General features: G+C 25.6%; 2 protein-coding genes and 1 long non-coding RNA gene across 14 annotated transcripts in view; all 3 read left to right on the top strand.

The window, feature by feature from the left end:
• Positions 1-5,606, top strand: part of LOC122855152 (disabled homolog 2-interacting protein) — a 50,305-nt gene extending 44,699 nt beyond the window's left edge. For 7 of the 11 annotated variants that reach the window (XM_044156368.1, XM_044156360.1, XM_044156337.1 and 4 more), the window contains 3 exons: positions 62-3,305; positions 3,501-3,625; positions 4,418-5,432. In XM_044156368.1, coding sequence (XP_044012303.1) covers positions 62-3,305; positions 3,501-3,625; positions 4,418-4,688 — 3,640 coding nt within the window. In that variant the 3' untranslated portion in view covers positions 4,689-5,432. Of the gene's footprint in view, positions 1-61; positions 3,306-3,500; positions 3,626-3,885; positions 3,992-4,085; positions 4,135-4,417 lie in introns of those variants that run through there. The other 4 variants (XM_044156321.1, XM_044156385.1, XR_006374050.1 and 1 more) reach the window with 3 other exon arrangements.
• Positions 5,607-12,685: 7,079 nt separating this feature from the next.
• LOC122856374 lies at positions 12,686-14,445 on the top strand. Its single transcript, XR_006374141.1, has 2 exons — positions 12,686-13,038; positions 14,337-14,445. It is a non-coding gene; the product is annotated as an uncharacterized LOC122856374 (long non-coding RNA).
• Positions 14,446-15,272: 827 nt separating this feature from the next.
• Positions 15,273-16,051, top strand: part of LOC122855273 (hormone receptor 4-like) — a 42,458-nt gene continuing 41,679 nt past the window's right edge. For both annotated transcript variants that reach the window (XM_044156542.1, XM_044156523.1), the window contains exon 1: positions 15,273-15,546. The gene's annotated coding sequence lies outside the window, so the exon portion shown is untranslated. The remainder of the gene's footprint in view (positions 15,547-16,051) is intronic.

The raw sequence follows: 16,051 nt of genomic DNA on the forward strand, positions 1-16,051 counted from the left end.
ATATTGATTATATTATTTATTATAAAAAATAATAATAATTAATTTTTTTTGAATTTTTTAGTTTACGTAAATCAGTACAACCAGATGCTGAACAAACACGTCGTACAGATAATTCATTACAAATATGGTTACTTGAAGCAAAAGGTGTACCACCAAAAAAACGTTATTATTGTGAAGTATGTCTTGATAGTACACTTTATGCACGTACAACAGCTAAACAAAAAACTGAATTATGTTTTTGGGGTGAACATTTTGATTTTCATCATTTACCAATTGTTAATATAATACAAGTAAATTTATATCGTGAAGCTGATCGTAAAAAAAAACGTGATAAAAATGTATTAATTGGTTCAGTAAGTATACCAGTTAAAAATGTAACATCACGTTATTTAACTGAAAAATGGTATCAAGTTATTGGTGAAAAAGGTATATTAAAAGATCAACCAGCATTACGTGTTAAATGTCGTTTTCAATCAGTTGATATATTACCAGTACAAATATATACAGAATTTTTAAATTATTTAAAAAATGATTATTCCGTATTATGTGAATGTCTTGAACCAATGATTGGTGTTAAAGCTAAAGAAGATATATCAACAGCATTAGTTGCTGTTATGCAATGTGAAAAAAATGCATCAAAATTTTTAGCTGATCTTGTTATGATGGATATACATAGAATTGATGATGAAAGATTAACATTTCGTGGTAATTCATTAGCAACAAAAGCTATGGAAGCATATTTAAAATTAACTGGTGATCGTTATTTACAAGAAACACTTGGTCCAGTTATACGTGCTGCTGTTGAAGGTGGTGATTGTGAAGTTGATCCACTTAAAGTATCATCACCAGCAGCATTACATAAACAACAACAAAATTTACGTTCAGCTGTTGAATTTGCATGGGGTAGAATATTAGCAAGTCATTCATTATTTCCACTTGAATTACGTGAATGTTTTCGTATATTTCGTGAACGTTTAGCACAATTAGGACGTGATGATATTGCTGATAATTTAATATCAGCATCAATATTTTTACGTTTTTTATGTCCAGCAATATTAAGTCCATCATTATTTAATATAACACATGAATATCCAAATGAAAAAGCTGCTAGAAATTTAACACTTGTTGCTAAAAGTTTACAAACACTTGCTAATTTTACACGTTTTCAAGGTAAAGAAAATTTTATGGAATTTATGAATGATTTATTAGAACGTGAAGCTAAACCAATGAAAAATTTTTTACAATTAATTAGTACACCATTAAATAATGATTCATCAATTAATAATTCACTTGAATTTGATGGTTATATTGATTTGGGTAAACAATTATCATTATTACATGCATTATTAAGTGAAAGTTTATCAACAACAATGACAAATACATCAACAACATCATCAACATCATCATCATCATCAACATCATCATCAGCATCATCAACAACACATCAATCATCATCATTATTACCACCAATTAAATTAACTGATATACTTGATAAAATAACAATTGCACTTGATCAACCAGGACCAAGTCCAGTAACAACAACAACAACATCATCATCATCATCAACAATAACATCAGCAACACGAAGATATCAACATCATGCACATCAAAATAATATTTTTCGTTATAATGATCCAACAATAAATAATAGTAATACAAATTTATCAATATCAGCAACATCAACATTAAGTGGTCATGATACAATTAATAGTAATCATAATAATCCTTGTATATTACGTGAAAATAGTGATAGTGTATTACAACAAACAAGTAGTAGTACACTTTATAATTCAACAACAAGTTTAACAAAATCACCAAACGTAAATGGTGTACGTTCAGCAACATTACCAAGAAATGCATATTTACCAACAACAAATGGAAAATTACAACTACAAATAACAACATCATCATCAACAATAGCAACGATACCAGCAACAACAGCAACAACAACTACAGCAACAACAAATGATGATAATTATCATCCAATTGAATCACCAGCATTTGTATCACGTTCACCAACACCAATTTCACGTCAACAAAATCGTTCAGCATTGACTAACAATCGTAATAATAATAACAATAATATTACAAATAATAACAATAGTAATACTTATAAATTAACAACAAGTGCAAGTTTAGCTAATGTTAATAATTGTCGTGAACAAAATTATCAAACAACAAGTCCATTACGTTCAGAAAGTCATAGTAATTTAAAAGATTCAAATTATAATATTAATAAATTAAATCATTGTAATAATTATGATACAACAATTATTGGACAAAATAATCGTAAATTAATAAGTAATAATAATCATTTAAATGATGATAATTATTTACCAACAACAAATTTTAGTATAATACGTAGTGGTAGTAAAAATCATTGCAACAAAGATGATAATTTAAATCAGCACAATTATAATAATAATATAACAAAAACAACAGTTAATGCTAATCCAATAAATACAACAAATTTAACATTATCAATAAATCATCATAATCAACAAGGACAACAACAACAACAAATAAATAATAATTATAATAATTTAAAAATAAATAGTAATAATAATAATACAACAACAACAACAAATGGTAATCTTGATGAAATATCAGATTTATTAAGATATGCTGATGATGAAGTATCTGAAATAAAATCACAAAAAGGTTCACAAATATCAATATCACAATTAAGTAATGTTGCATCATCTGGTTATCAAAGTTTTGCAACATATAGCCAAAGTTCAAGTCCTGTTGATTTAACAAATAATGGTAATCAACATATTATTAATACAGCACCACTTGCATTTGCAAATCCAGTATATCATATGGATAATAATAACAACAATAATAATAATATTAATAACAACAATAATAGCAACAATAATAACAATAGTAATGGTGTTATTAGTGGTAGACGTGGTAGTACAAGCTCAGATGAAAATCGTGATGTTAATAATACTATTGGAGGTGGTGGTATTGAAGTTATAAGAGGTGTTGATCTTAGTCCATCACCAACATCAATACAAAATAATATTAGAAATAATAATAATAATAATAATAATAATCAACGTAATGGTGGACAAAATCAATGGAGACAACAACAAAATTTAACAGATCAACAGCAGCAACAGCAGCAACAACAACAACAACAGCAAAGAATAATTAATGAACAAAATCAAAATTCAACATTTACTAAATTACGAAGAAGATTGTCACTTGATTCAACAAGAGATTTATCTGATACAAGTGATGATGAATCATGTACAACAAGAAGAAATAAATCACGTAATCATCGAACAATTGATCAGGTATATATATTTATTTTTATTTATTGTTTTTTTTTATTTTTTAACAAATCACAATTAAATTATTAATACATTGTATTTGATAATAATATTAAAATAATATTGCTTATTTTCTATTTTTAAATAATAATAATAATTAATTGTCTATAATTATATTAATAATAATAGTAACTAACAATATAATATATTCGTTTACAGTATGAAGTCGAAATCGAAAGATTACAAAATAGTGTGGATAGACTACGTGCACGTTTGGGTGCACCAGATGATGGAGATATTAATGGAAATGCACCAGATACTAAAATGAAGAATATAATCACCAGGTATATTATTTATAATAATTAATTTTTTTGTTTTTTAATTAAATAAGTTTTTATTTTTATTTTATTTTATTTTTTCTTGGAGATATATATTTTCTATTTTTTTTTTTCTGGTTTATCTTTCAGATGTGGTGCTTTTATTAATTGCATGATAATATTAATTAATTTAATAAATCTTTTTTTTTTATATTATTATTATTATGAAAATATTGTATTTTTCTTTCTTTTTTTAATTTTTTTTTCTTTATTTTTTTCCTCGTCAGGACAAATAATAATGTTAAAAAATTAATGAAGTCTACGTATGTTTAATTGATTGTGTGTGTTTCTACTCGCTGCCTTAAAACTCTCTGGCTTGATCTGGATCGTGGTGTAAGAGTAATATTTAATACTATAAAAAAAATAAATAAAAGAAAATGCTTTAGTTTAATTTCTAACGCTATTTTTTTTATTATTTATGCTAAAGGTATTTTAGGCACTCGCAAAATTATTAAATTATAAATGCAGACAATTATTATTATAATTTAAAAAAATACAAAATTTAGAAGAATTTAAATTAATTTGGAGTGAAATACACATCACCAGTATATTAAAAAAAAAAAACCAACGATATTTTTATATTCTATCAATTTTTTTCTTTTCTATATAAAGTATACATACAATTGCACGATAATATATAAGGTATGATTTTGTTTTTACTGAAATTAAAAACAAATAATTGCTTGGTTTTTTTTTTCTTTAATTTTAAATTGTAATAAATATTTTAGTAATAATATTTTTGTTTTTAATTGTCGATAGGTTGATATCTGTGGAGGAGGAATTGCGAAGAGAACAACAAAAAATGTCGGCAGCATTGTCGTACAAACAGCGCGTGATAGATGCACAGGAACAACAGATTGCAGCATTGGATGCTGCAAATACACGTCTAATGTCATCAAACACAAGACTATTGTCTGCTTTGAGCATACTAAAGCAACAGTACACCACACAGCCAAATAATAACAATGATTCTTCTACATTGTTACAAAATATTGCTGATATTGGTGAACTTAAAAGTTCATCCTGTTAAAAAATTATTAAAAAATAATTTTAAATAACACTTAATTTTCTTATTTTTTAATATTTTTCATTATTTTAATTAATTATTTATGTGTATAAATATTGTATTAATTAGTTTAAGATTTAATTCTCTCAAATATCATGACAAAATGAATTTTAAAAATTGAAAAAACAAAAAAAAACACCTGTATGTAGATATTTTTTAGAATATAATATTATCATTTTGAAAATAAGAAAAAACATAAAACATGCGCTCAAAGTTTTCACGAGATACAGAGGCTATTTAGAATTTATAAAATTGATAAATAAAATTAGTATATGAATTATTAATTGGCTAGGTAATTTGATAATGAAACAATTGAATGAAAAAAGTAAAAAATAATTTACTAATGTATTATATTTCTGCTGCCCATGATGAATAATGTATTTAAATATAAAAAAAAATAATTGTCAATGTTAATTCACAAACACATGTATTTTAAAAATGCATTAAGATATATTCATATACACAAATTACACCATTACATTATTGCAACATAACATTTAATATGTTTTTTAAATAATTATTAATATCATCGATTGAATTGATGTCAGGTGAATTTAAATAAATGTTAAATCTAAAACTGATTGCAAATCGAGAATAACAAAAAGATAACGAAACAAAAAAAATACAAACAATCTTTATAATGATATTTATTTAGCAATTGCAACCAAAGATAAATATTTTACATTGTATAAATATAAAAAAAAAGAAAAAAACCTGTAAGATATTTTTATTTTTATTTTATTTGTCATTTTGTGCACTTGACAACTTTGTAACTTTTTTTTTTTCTAATTGTAAAACTGTTACATCAAAAAAATGATTAAAAAAGAAACAAAAAAAACAATAAATAAATAAATAATAATTGATAAATGAAAAAGAAATATTGTGTACCTTTATTATTAGCCTTAAGTTTGATTACCTCCTTACTATGTCTATATTCCTAATACAAATCAGAAAATATGTAAAATAATATTAAGAATTTACTTTCTTGCTTTTCTGTTTTCCTAATTTATTTATCGAAAATTGTTTGATTTGTATCAGGAACATAGAATCACTGAGGAGGTATTTGTTATTTTTGAAAATTACCTCTTCGATTTTTTGATTTCCTAATTTTTTTTCAAAATATTTAAGAATACCTCTTTGCTCATTCTATGTTCCTAATACAAATCTAAGATTTTTCCACAAATTTTTTGAAATTTGATAGAAAAAAAAATTTTTGAGTATCCGGAACATAGAATGAGCAAAGAGGTATTTCATATTTTTGAAAATACCTCCTTGCTCATTCTATGTTCCTGATACTCGAAAATTTTTTTTTCTATTAAATTTCAAAAATTTTATGGAAAAAAATATTTTCGAGTATCAGGAACATAGAATGAGCAAGGAGGTATTTTTAGAAATATCAAAATACCTCTTCGGTCATTCTATGTTCCTGATACTCGAAAATTTTTTTTCTATTAAATTTCAAAAATTTTATGGAAAAAAATATTTTCGAGTATCAGGAACATAGAATGAGCAAGGAGGTATTTTCAAAAAAATTTTTTTTTTTTTAAATTTCAAAAAATTTGTGGGAAAAAATTTTCGAGTATCAGGAACATAGAATGACCGAAGAGGTATTTGATATTTTTTTGAACAAGTGGCGCCATCTATTGATTTTTTTGGAACTATAGGGTAAAAACATTCAAATATCATAGATAAAAGAAGGCTGTTTTATCAGGGTTTTAGAACAAGAAAAGAGGTATTTTTTGAGTCACACTACGAAGCGCCATCTATTATTTTTTTTAGGAACTATAGGGTAAACACATTAAAATATCATAGATAGAAGAAGGCTGTTTTATCAGGGTTATAGAACAGAAAAAGAGGTATTTTTTCAGTTAACAAGTTCAGCGCCATCTATTATTTTTCTTAGGAACTATAAGGTAAACACATTGAAATAACATAGATAGAAGAAGGCTGTTTTATCAGGGTTGTAGAACAGGAAAAGAGGTATATTTTGAGTCAACAAGTTCAGTGCCATCTTTTATTTTTCTGAGGAACTATAAGGTAAACACATTTAAATAACATAGATAGAAGAAGGCTGTTTTATCAGGGTTATAGAACAGGAAAAGAGGTATTTTTTGAGTCACTAAGTTCAGCGCCATCTATTGTTCTTCTTAGGAACTATAGGGTAAACACATTGAAATATCATAGATAGAAGAGGGTTGTTTTATCAGGGTTATAGAAGAAGAGAAGAGGTAATTTTTGCGCTACACTACCTAGCGCCATCTATGATTTTTTTCAGGAACTATAGGGTAAACACATTTAAATAACATAGATAGAAGAAGGCTGTTTTATCAGGGTTGTAGAACAGGAAAAGAGGTATTTTTTGAGTTAACAAGTTCAGCGCCATCTATTATTTTTTTTAGGAACTATAAGGTAAACACATTGAAATATCATAGATAGAAGAGGGCTGTTTTATCAGGATTATAGAACAGGAAAAGAGGTATTCTTTCAGTCAACAAGTTCAGCGCCATCTATTAATTTTTTTAGGAACTACAGGTTAAACACATTGAAATATCATAGATAGCAAAGGGCTGTTTTATCAGGGTTATAGAACAGGAAAAGAGGTATTTTTTGAGTCAACAAGTTCAGCGCCATCTATTATTTTTTTTAGGAACTATAAGGTAAACACATTGAAATATCATAGATAGAAGAGGGCTGTTTTATCAGGGTTATAGAACAGGAAAAGAGGTATTTTTTGAGTCAACAAGTTCAGCGCCATCTATTAATTTTTTTAGGAACTACAGGTTAAACACATTGAAATATCATAGATAGCAAAGGGCTGTTTTATCAGGGTTATAGAACAGGAAAAGAGGTATTTTTTAAGTCAACAAGTTCAGCGCCATCTATAGTTTTTTTCAGGAACTATAGGGTAAACACATTGAAATATCATAGATAGAAGAGGGCTGTTTTATCAGGGTTATAGAACAGGAAAAGAGGTATTTTTTGAGTCAACAAGTTCAGCGCCATCTATTATTTTTTTTAGGAACTATAGGGTAAACACATTGAAATATCATAGATAGAAGAGGGCTGTTTTATCAGGAGTATAGAACAGGAAAAGAGGTATTTTTTGAGTTAACAAGTTCAGCGCCATCTATTATTTTTTTTAGGAACTTTAAGGTAAACACATTGAAATATCATAGATAGAAGAGGGCTGTTTTATCAGGGTTATAGAACAGGCAAAGAGGTATTTTTTGAGTCACACTACGGAGCGCCATCTATTGATTTCTTTGGGAACTATAGGGTAAACATATTGAAATATCATAGATAGAAGGAGGCTGTGTTATCAGGGTTATAGAACAGGCAAAGAAGTATTTTTTGAGTCAACAAGTTCAGCGCCATCTATTGTTTTTTTTCGAAACTATAGGGGTAAAACATTTGAATATAATAGAAAAAATAGAGTGTTGTAATAGGGTAATAGAACAGGAAAAGAAGTATTTTTCGAGTTAACAAGTTTAGCACCATCTATTATTTTTTTTAGGAACTATAAGGTTCAAACATCTAAATTTAATAGTAAAAAATAAAGTGTTGTATCAGGCTTATAGAATAAGGCAAGAGGTATTTGATTTTATTCATGGTTCACTTCCTGTCTTTTTTGTTTTTCTAATCTTTCGAAAATAAAATTCAAATCGTTAGAAAAAAATAGAAAAAATAAAAAAAAAAACTTTTTTTTTAAATAGGAATATAGAATGAGGCAAGAGGTATTTGATTTTATTTATGGTTTACCTCTAGTCTTTTCTGTTTACCTAATATTTTCACAATAAAATTCAAATCGTTAGAAAAAAATAGAAAAAATAGAGAAAAAAACTTTCTGTTTGAACAGGACTATACAATGAAGCAAGAGGTATTTGATTTTATTTCTAGTTTACTTTTTGTCTTTCCTGTTTTCCTAATATTTTTAAAATAAATATTAAATTGTTAAAAAAAAAAAAATAGAAAAAAAATTATTTTTGAACAGGAATATAGAATGAAGCAAGAGGTATTCGATTTCATTTATGGTTTACCTCTCGTCTTTTTTGTTCTCCTAATATCTCTAAAAAAAAGTTTATTATCCTACAATAAAATTGGAAAAAATAGAGAAAAAAAAATTTCTTTTGCATCAGGAATACAGAGTAAGCAAAGAGGTATTCGGTGTTTTATGAAGCTTTTTCTCAATAGTCTACGTTTCCTTCGTAATTAAAAAAATTTACCGTACATTTTTTTGAAAAATCGATTGATTTATATCAGGAACATAAAATTACCGAAGAGGTATATGATGTTCCGAAATTGATACTCTCTATCATGTTGCTTGATTTGTTTAAAAATTTTTTCAGAAAATTTATAGAAAAAGACCTGACTTGTATTAGCAGCATACATATTCTAAAGTAATTCTATTATTAATTATAATAGTAATTATTATTGATTATGAATTCATATTGTTTGTCTTTTAATAAATTATGTCAAGAGATTTACGTTCACTATTCTTGATACTGTTTTTCCTTCGTTCCTTGCTGGTTTATAGCCGAATCACTGGATGGCGTTAACACATTGCATGCATCTCACCGTATGTTGATTTATATTTCTCTGTTTTATCTGCAAATAAAATAACAGTGCGAATAAACTGAAATTGAAGAATATTATATAATTTGTATATCCACTAATTATATTTAAAGTAGCTATTGTAATTACAAGTACCAAATAATTTTGAATCCCCTCATGTATTTTCTTTCGTAATCTAAGCCTAACCCTTTTTGTCAACAGTTTGGGTTATTATCTAATTTTTATATTATTTTAAAAAAAAATGTTGCCTTAATATATTAATTAACAAAAAAGCTAAGATAAATAAAATAAAAATCACAATTTCTTTTGAATTTTATTATGTCTTTTTTTTTTTATATATATTATTATTATCAACTTACTCTTATATTGATAAGATTTTCGTTAAGCCATCATCATTCCAGATAATTAATTACATAATTGATTGATTACACAAGTCAGAAGAGTGAGTTTCAGCAGACTCGATGAAATTCATTGAACTTGAAAATGAACCTAAAAAAAAAAATGTATCATTTTTATATATATAAAAATATACCTTTAAATACATATTACATTTATTAATTAGTATATATAAATATATATTTAAACTAAAAAAAGAAAAAATCTATTTAAAAAAAAATAATCCTAATATTCTTTTGTTAACAAAAAAAAAGAGTTTTGTCATTATCATTCTAAATGTCTTATCGCTCTTAATGTTATACCTATTATGTTATTCTATATCAATAAAGTTATCGCCTAATGAGTCCACAAAAATTCCGACAAAGACAATATTACAAAAAAAAAAGTAATAAAAAAAATATAAAGCAACCAGACACAATAGTTATGTGATTAAATAAAAAAAAAAGAATCGTAGATAAAATTAGATTGACGGTCATGGCCAAATGGCGAATATATAATATATATTAATTCGAAGATACTCAACATAAATACATACTTGAATATATATTTATTTTTTTATTTATCAAGTGTACAATACATACATAATATTTAAATAAATATAAAACATCTGATATTTAAATGATAGCATGAAAATTATAATTGAAAAAAACATGTGTGTACACACAACCAGTATATAAAATAAAATAATATATAAAGAACAGACAAAAATCCTATCATGAAATGAAATTCCAATTTGATTATACATGAACTAAATTCTCGTATATGTATGTGTATATATACAAATAATAAATATACATCGGCATAGACATTTAGGCGAGCACGATATTGAATTAACCAAACAGAAAAAAAAACTTTACATTGATGAAAAAAAAAAAAAAAAAAAAAACCAAACAAACTTAAATATATTTAAAAAAGAAAAAAACAAATATATCTACCGGGGTCGAGAGTGACTTAAGAAGGCGGAGTGTTACAGATAAGGTAAAAAAAATAAAAAAAAAAATAATAAAACCGAACAAGTGTGATAAGCCAAAATAAGATAGTGTCTTACCACAGTTGTCGACACTGTATTCACATATCTCAAAGTCAATGTCCTATGAAGGACTTGGTCGACATGAACTCGACACATACATAATATACATACAATCAAACAAACAAAATATAAATTTTAAATAAAAAAAAAACATACTTGACTTATATTTACGTCAAAAAAAAAATTAATCTCAAACTCTTCCATAATATCTTATGCACAATAAGATATTACTTTCTAGACTGCTTTTTTTTTTTTTTTTATATATTTTCTAAAAAAAAATTATTATCATTAATCAAATAATAAAATTAAAAAAAAATTATATAAGTCCAATCAATCGGTGTTCTTTATTTTTATAAAATGTATAATTTAACAAAAAAAAAAAGGATAAAAATAATAGTTTAATATTCAATTAATTATTTAATAATATATAAATATAATATTAATTTTTTTTGTTAATAATTTAGTTTAAAAAAAAAAAGAGATGATTGTACAGTGAGAATACAGTGTGCCAGTCACTCCGTCATGTTAAGAGAGTGCACCCTCTTGAAAATTTACTCCCTCATATAAACCCCTAACCATCCACACTGTACATTGCTTGCGGACCTAGTCAACCAACCCTTTTACCTCTTCCACTTCTACTTCAAAATATACCATCACAAAAAAAAAGGGTGCAAAAATGTTTACATACAAGTACTATCTTACAATGCGCAAGCTCAAATATCATTATCCATATAATATCCTTAGATTCATAAAATTTATCTATATATGCTTATATATATTTATACACAAATTATCATAGTAAATGTATATATATTAAAATGAATATTTCAAGTGGGAATAAATTGTAATGTGAAAGAGAGAGTTAGATATTGAGTAGTAGGGATAAAACATAACGGTTGTATGACGACGCAATAACATACTAAAAAGGGTATGTTTTAGCGCAGAGAGGGATTGGATACAGAGTGAAATTGTCGAAGTGAAGAAAAGAGAAAACTAAATATTTTTTTTTTTTTTCTATAACAGTGGGAAGGTGAATATATTTAAATCCTAGAAAAAAAAACTCACGGTATAGCACTAATGCCAGAATAAAAATTTACAAAAATGCATTGAGCTTTTTATTTAATCCTTAAATGACTCCAAAAAAAAAAGCCATATCGTATATACATGTTGAAGCCTAAATTTTTTAATAATTAACTTTCATTGATATATTTAAGATTTTATTTTTAATTTAACACAATAAATACAATGGTAAAAATTACATACACATAGAGAGAGAAAGAGAGAGCAGAGGGGAAAAGTGGTATTGGTACTTGGCGGGTGGTGACGTTACTTCGATTATAGGGGTAGGGATAAAAATAGATAAAGAGAGAAAATCAAAGTAACATATATATATTTTTTGTATTAGTATGTGTATAAATGTAAAATAGTAATTGTGGGTGTGTGTGTAGGGAGGATGTTGATGTATATATATATGCGAATGTTAAATAAGGAGAAATACAAAGTGAGGAGTAAAGAGAAATAGATTTTAATAGTGGGAGAAATTTGAAAAGCAAAAGAGGAGAATGAAGCAACTCGACAACGACAGGGTCATTGACCTCAGCGGATCGCTGCCGGCTGCTAGAGTGCTAGGCCGTTGATGCTCTTGGCTCGTTCCGCGTTTATACCTCGTGAGCGTTTCTCAATTTTTTTACTCCCTGCAACGACGACAACTATCACGTCACACACTAGTTGAAACTGTGCACTATTAAAAAATATATATATAACACTTTTTTTGGTTTTTTAAATTCATTAATTATTGTCAATATCATTTATTGAACTTTGTTTTATACAAAAAAATTTCTCTGTCATCAAAAAAAAAGTAAAAAAAAAGAAAAAATTTACAGACTTATATACGTTTTTTTTTGTTATTATTGTTTTATTTAATTTTTATTTTCAAATTTTCATATATATATGTTTAATTAATTTGTTTAAATTGATATAAATTAAATTTTTTATAAATTCATCTATTTATCAATTATTTCTGATGGTATTTAAATTATGCTGGTTGGTAAATTGTTTAAAAAAAAAAAGGGGGAAATGAAAAATATATATATTTAAAAAAAAAAATAATAAATAATACATTTGAACGGTATTTCCCGTGGTGAGTTAGTTGGTTGGTCGGTTGGGTGAGTGAAGAGAGCTTTCCCTCCCGGTAGCGCGTGTTATAGTAAAAGTGGCTGTACGGGAATTGTTGTATATACCACTAAAGAGTGAAAATCCTTTCGCTGATATTATATGTTATTTTATCAGCAAACAAACACAGTTGTTGTCAGCTTGGTAAGAAATTATACTGTCAATGTGCGCGTAGAAATAACCAAAAAAACAAAAAATTATCCAAATCAAAAATCAATATTAATTAATCAATGGAAAAAGAAAAAATATATAAAATGTTTTATCATTTTGTTTTTTATTAACTTCAATGTATATATATTTTTTTCTTTTAAATTAATCAAATGGTGATGGTGGTAATTGTGGTGTAATTGTGGTGGTGTTATTTTTATTATTTTTTTTTTGTGGAAGTGTGAATGTGATGATAATTTTTAATGATATTTTTTATTTATTACATCAATATTATTTTCTAGTCAATAAAAAATAACAAAAAAAAAATAAATATTTTCTTATCTAATAGAATATTATTTTTAGGGTTTTTCTTTTCTATCTTAATGATAATATTAAATTTTTTTATTAAAAAAAAAAAAAGGAAAATAGTGGGAATTTTTTTTTTTGATAAAAAATACAGTAGTGTATTATTACATTGTAAATAACAATAAAAATTCAAGTAATTTGTGCGATTTCAACTCGGCCGTGGCCGTGTCGACCTCATTCGTCATCAGATTTTATTTCTTTACTTGATGATATATCCCCCCTACCATATTATCTAAACCCCCCCTCATTATAGCCTGTTAATTTTAAGTACAAAGCTCTAAAAATAACAAAAGATTTTAATAATGAAAAAAATAAAATATATATAAAAAAAAAAATTACAGGATACACACACCTGTCATCAATTTTTTTATTTTATTATTATTTTTTTTTCGTTTTTATAACAAGTAATTTAACGACAATGATTGCCATTCCTTCATCTTGTTGAAAGTGAATTATTTCTTTGTAAAATAAATACAAAAAAAAAAAAAAATATATATCTAGACATGAAAGTTTCACCAACTTAATCGTGATATATATTTTTATATTCTTGGAATAACTATAAATTCATTCTTATATTATATTTCATTACTAATATACATTTTTTTTTTCGCTAAATTTTATCATAAAAATTATTTTCACCAAGTGTCATGAATGTCGAGTGAATGATATATATGTAAAACCATCAAAGCTGAATGACATAATGTCCTTTTTTAAAAAACAAAATTATAAATTTATATAAAAATATTTGATTTAAAAATTTACAATTTGTTGATAATTTAATTTTTTAATTATTTCTATGTTAATAAAAAAAAAAAACTATTACAATTAAGAATATATTATTGTGACTGTCATGTACTTATGTGCATAACTATATACACATATTGAATAGATGTTTAAAAGATATCTTGTTGCACTTTCCCTTTCGACAGGTCTCGATGTGTGTCTCATTGCGAGTACGTGCGTATTATTATAGTATAAAGTACACATACTTAAACTTATATACATTATAAATATAAAAAAAATAAAAAAAAACAACAAGAAGAAGGACAAGTCAAGGAATCCGTCGCATAACAGTGCTTGTTTTTTATATCTGTGTGTATTTATATATGGGTGTGTGTGTGGCTCGTGCGCGTGCAAATTTATTGGCATTGCGTTCGACTGCACATACACGTGCTGTGCTTACCTACTATTAAATTACAACTGTTAAAAAAATTATTATAATAATTTATCATATAGTGATTGGACATGGTTATAAAAATCTTTAAATATTGAGATAAAAAATTATTAATAATTTTATGTTACCTCGGTAACAACAAAAATTGAAAAAATGACTAAAATTATTGCTACGTTAACATCCCCTGTGACTTGATTGACTGAAAATAAAATAAATTTATAAATCCACATACTACAAAATGGATAAAATTACAAAAACTTAATGACAACTGTTTAAAAGAAAAAAAAATCAATTATATCCTTTTAACTTTCTTATTATTTTATAAATTACCATTTAAAAAAAAATCTTAATTTCACTATATTTTTTATTATTCTTTCACTCAATATCTCGTGACGTAACAACAAACTAACAAGTGTCCTAAATAAAAAAAATATATTTATATATTTTTTTCTTCATTAAATACACCCCTTATTTTTATTATCAAAACGTTTAATTCAAAAAAATTATCACGTTTTACATACAGACTGTGATAGATACTACAAAAATAGAAAAAAAAAAGGATTATTTTTTATCTAAATATATAATAAACTTTAGAGTGATTTATTGTGTTAAACTGTATATTAAAAAAAAAAACTAAATAACTGTGAAGTGATGTAAAGTGTTGATTTAAAATAATTATTTAATTAAAATAATAAAATTGAAAGAAAAAAAAAAAAACCTAGAAAATCTGTGAATTGAATTTTTTTATATATTTGTGAGTTAATTTCAACTGATCGATTCTTCCGGGGTAGTGACGACAAACCGGAAAAAATAATATATATATATATATTTAAAAAAAAAAAAAAAGAAAAAAACTAAACTACTTGTCGTTGGTTTAGTTTTATTCAGTGAAACGAGTCAACTCGTCAACTTGGCGACTGCTGACATTCGCATTAATGGTAGTAAATCATCGATCAACTAAAAATGTAAGTAAATAATATAAATAATATAAAAATAATTAAATAAATAAAAAATATTATAAAAAAAAAAAACGAAATACAAAAATTTGGCATACAGTAAAGTTGATGATTTTAATATTGCGTGTACATTCGTTGAATATAAAAAAAAAAAAAAAACAATATATCTGTTTGAATTAGTGTATATATCTAAATGTATTTGTAAATTTTTTATATATATATTCATCGAGATATATTAATGTACTTGATATTTTTGTGTGTCTGTGTAGATTTATAAAAAAATTAAAAAAAATTTGTAGTGGGAGAATTGTATGAGGGGTAGGAAGAAATAAAAAAAAAATATATATATATATAAAAAGAGGGAGGATTGCGGAGTGTACTTGCTCGGTCTCTGGCAGAGGTCGATGTCCCTCACTTCGTATATAATCGGTTGAAATACTCGGTAATACTCGGCACTAGGTCAGTGATGGAGTCACTGGCCGCCGTGAGCGTCGAGGCAATGACACCAACAGTT

The sequence above is a fragment of the Aphidius gifuensis genome, linkage group LG1 (assembly GCF_014905175.1).
Source record: "Aphidius gifuensis isolate YNYX2018 linkage group LG1, ASM1490517v1, whole genome shotgun sequence".
NCBI lineage: Eukaryota > Metazoa > Arthropoda > Insecta > Hymenoptera > Braconidae > Aphidius > Aphidius gifuensis.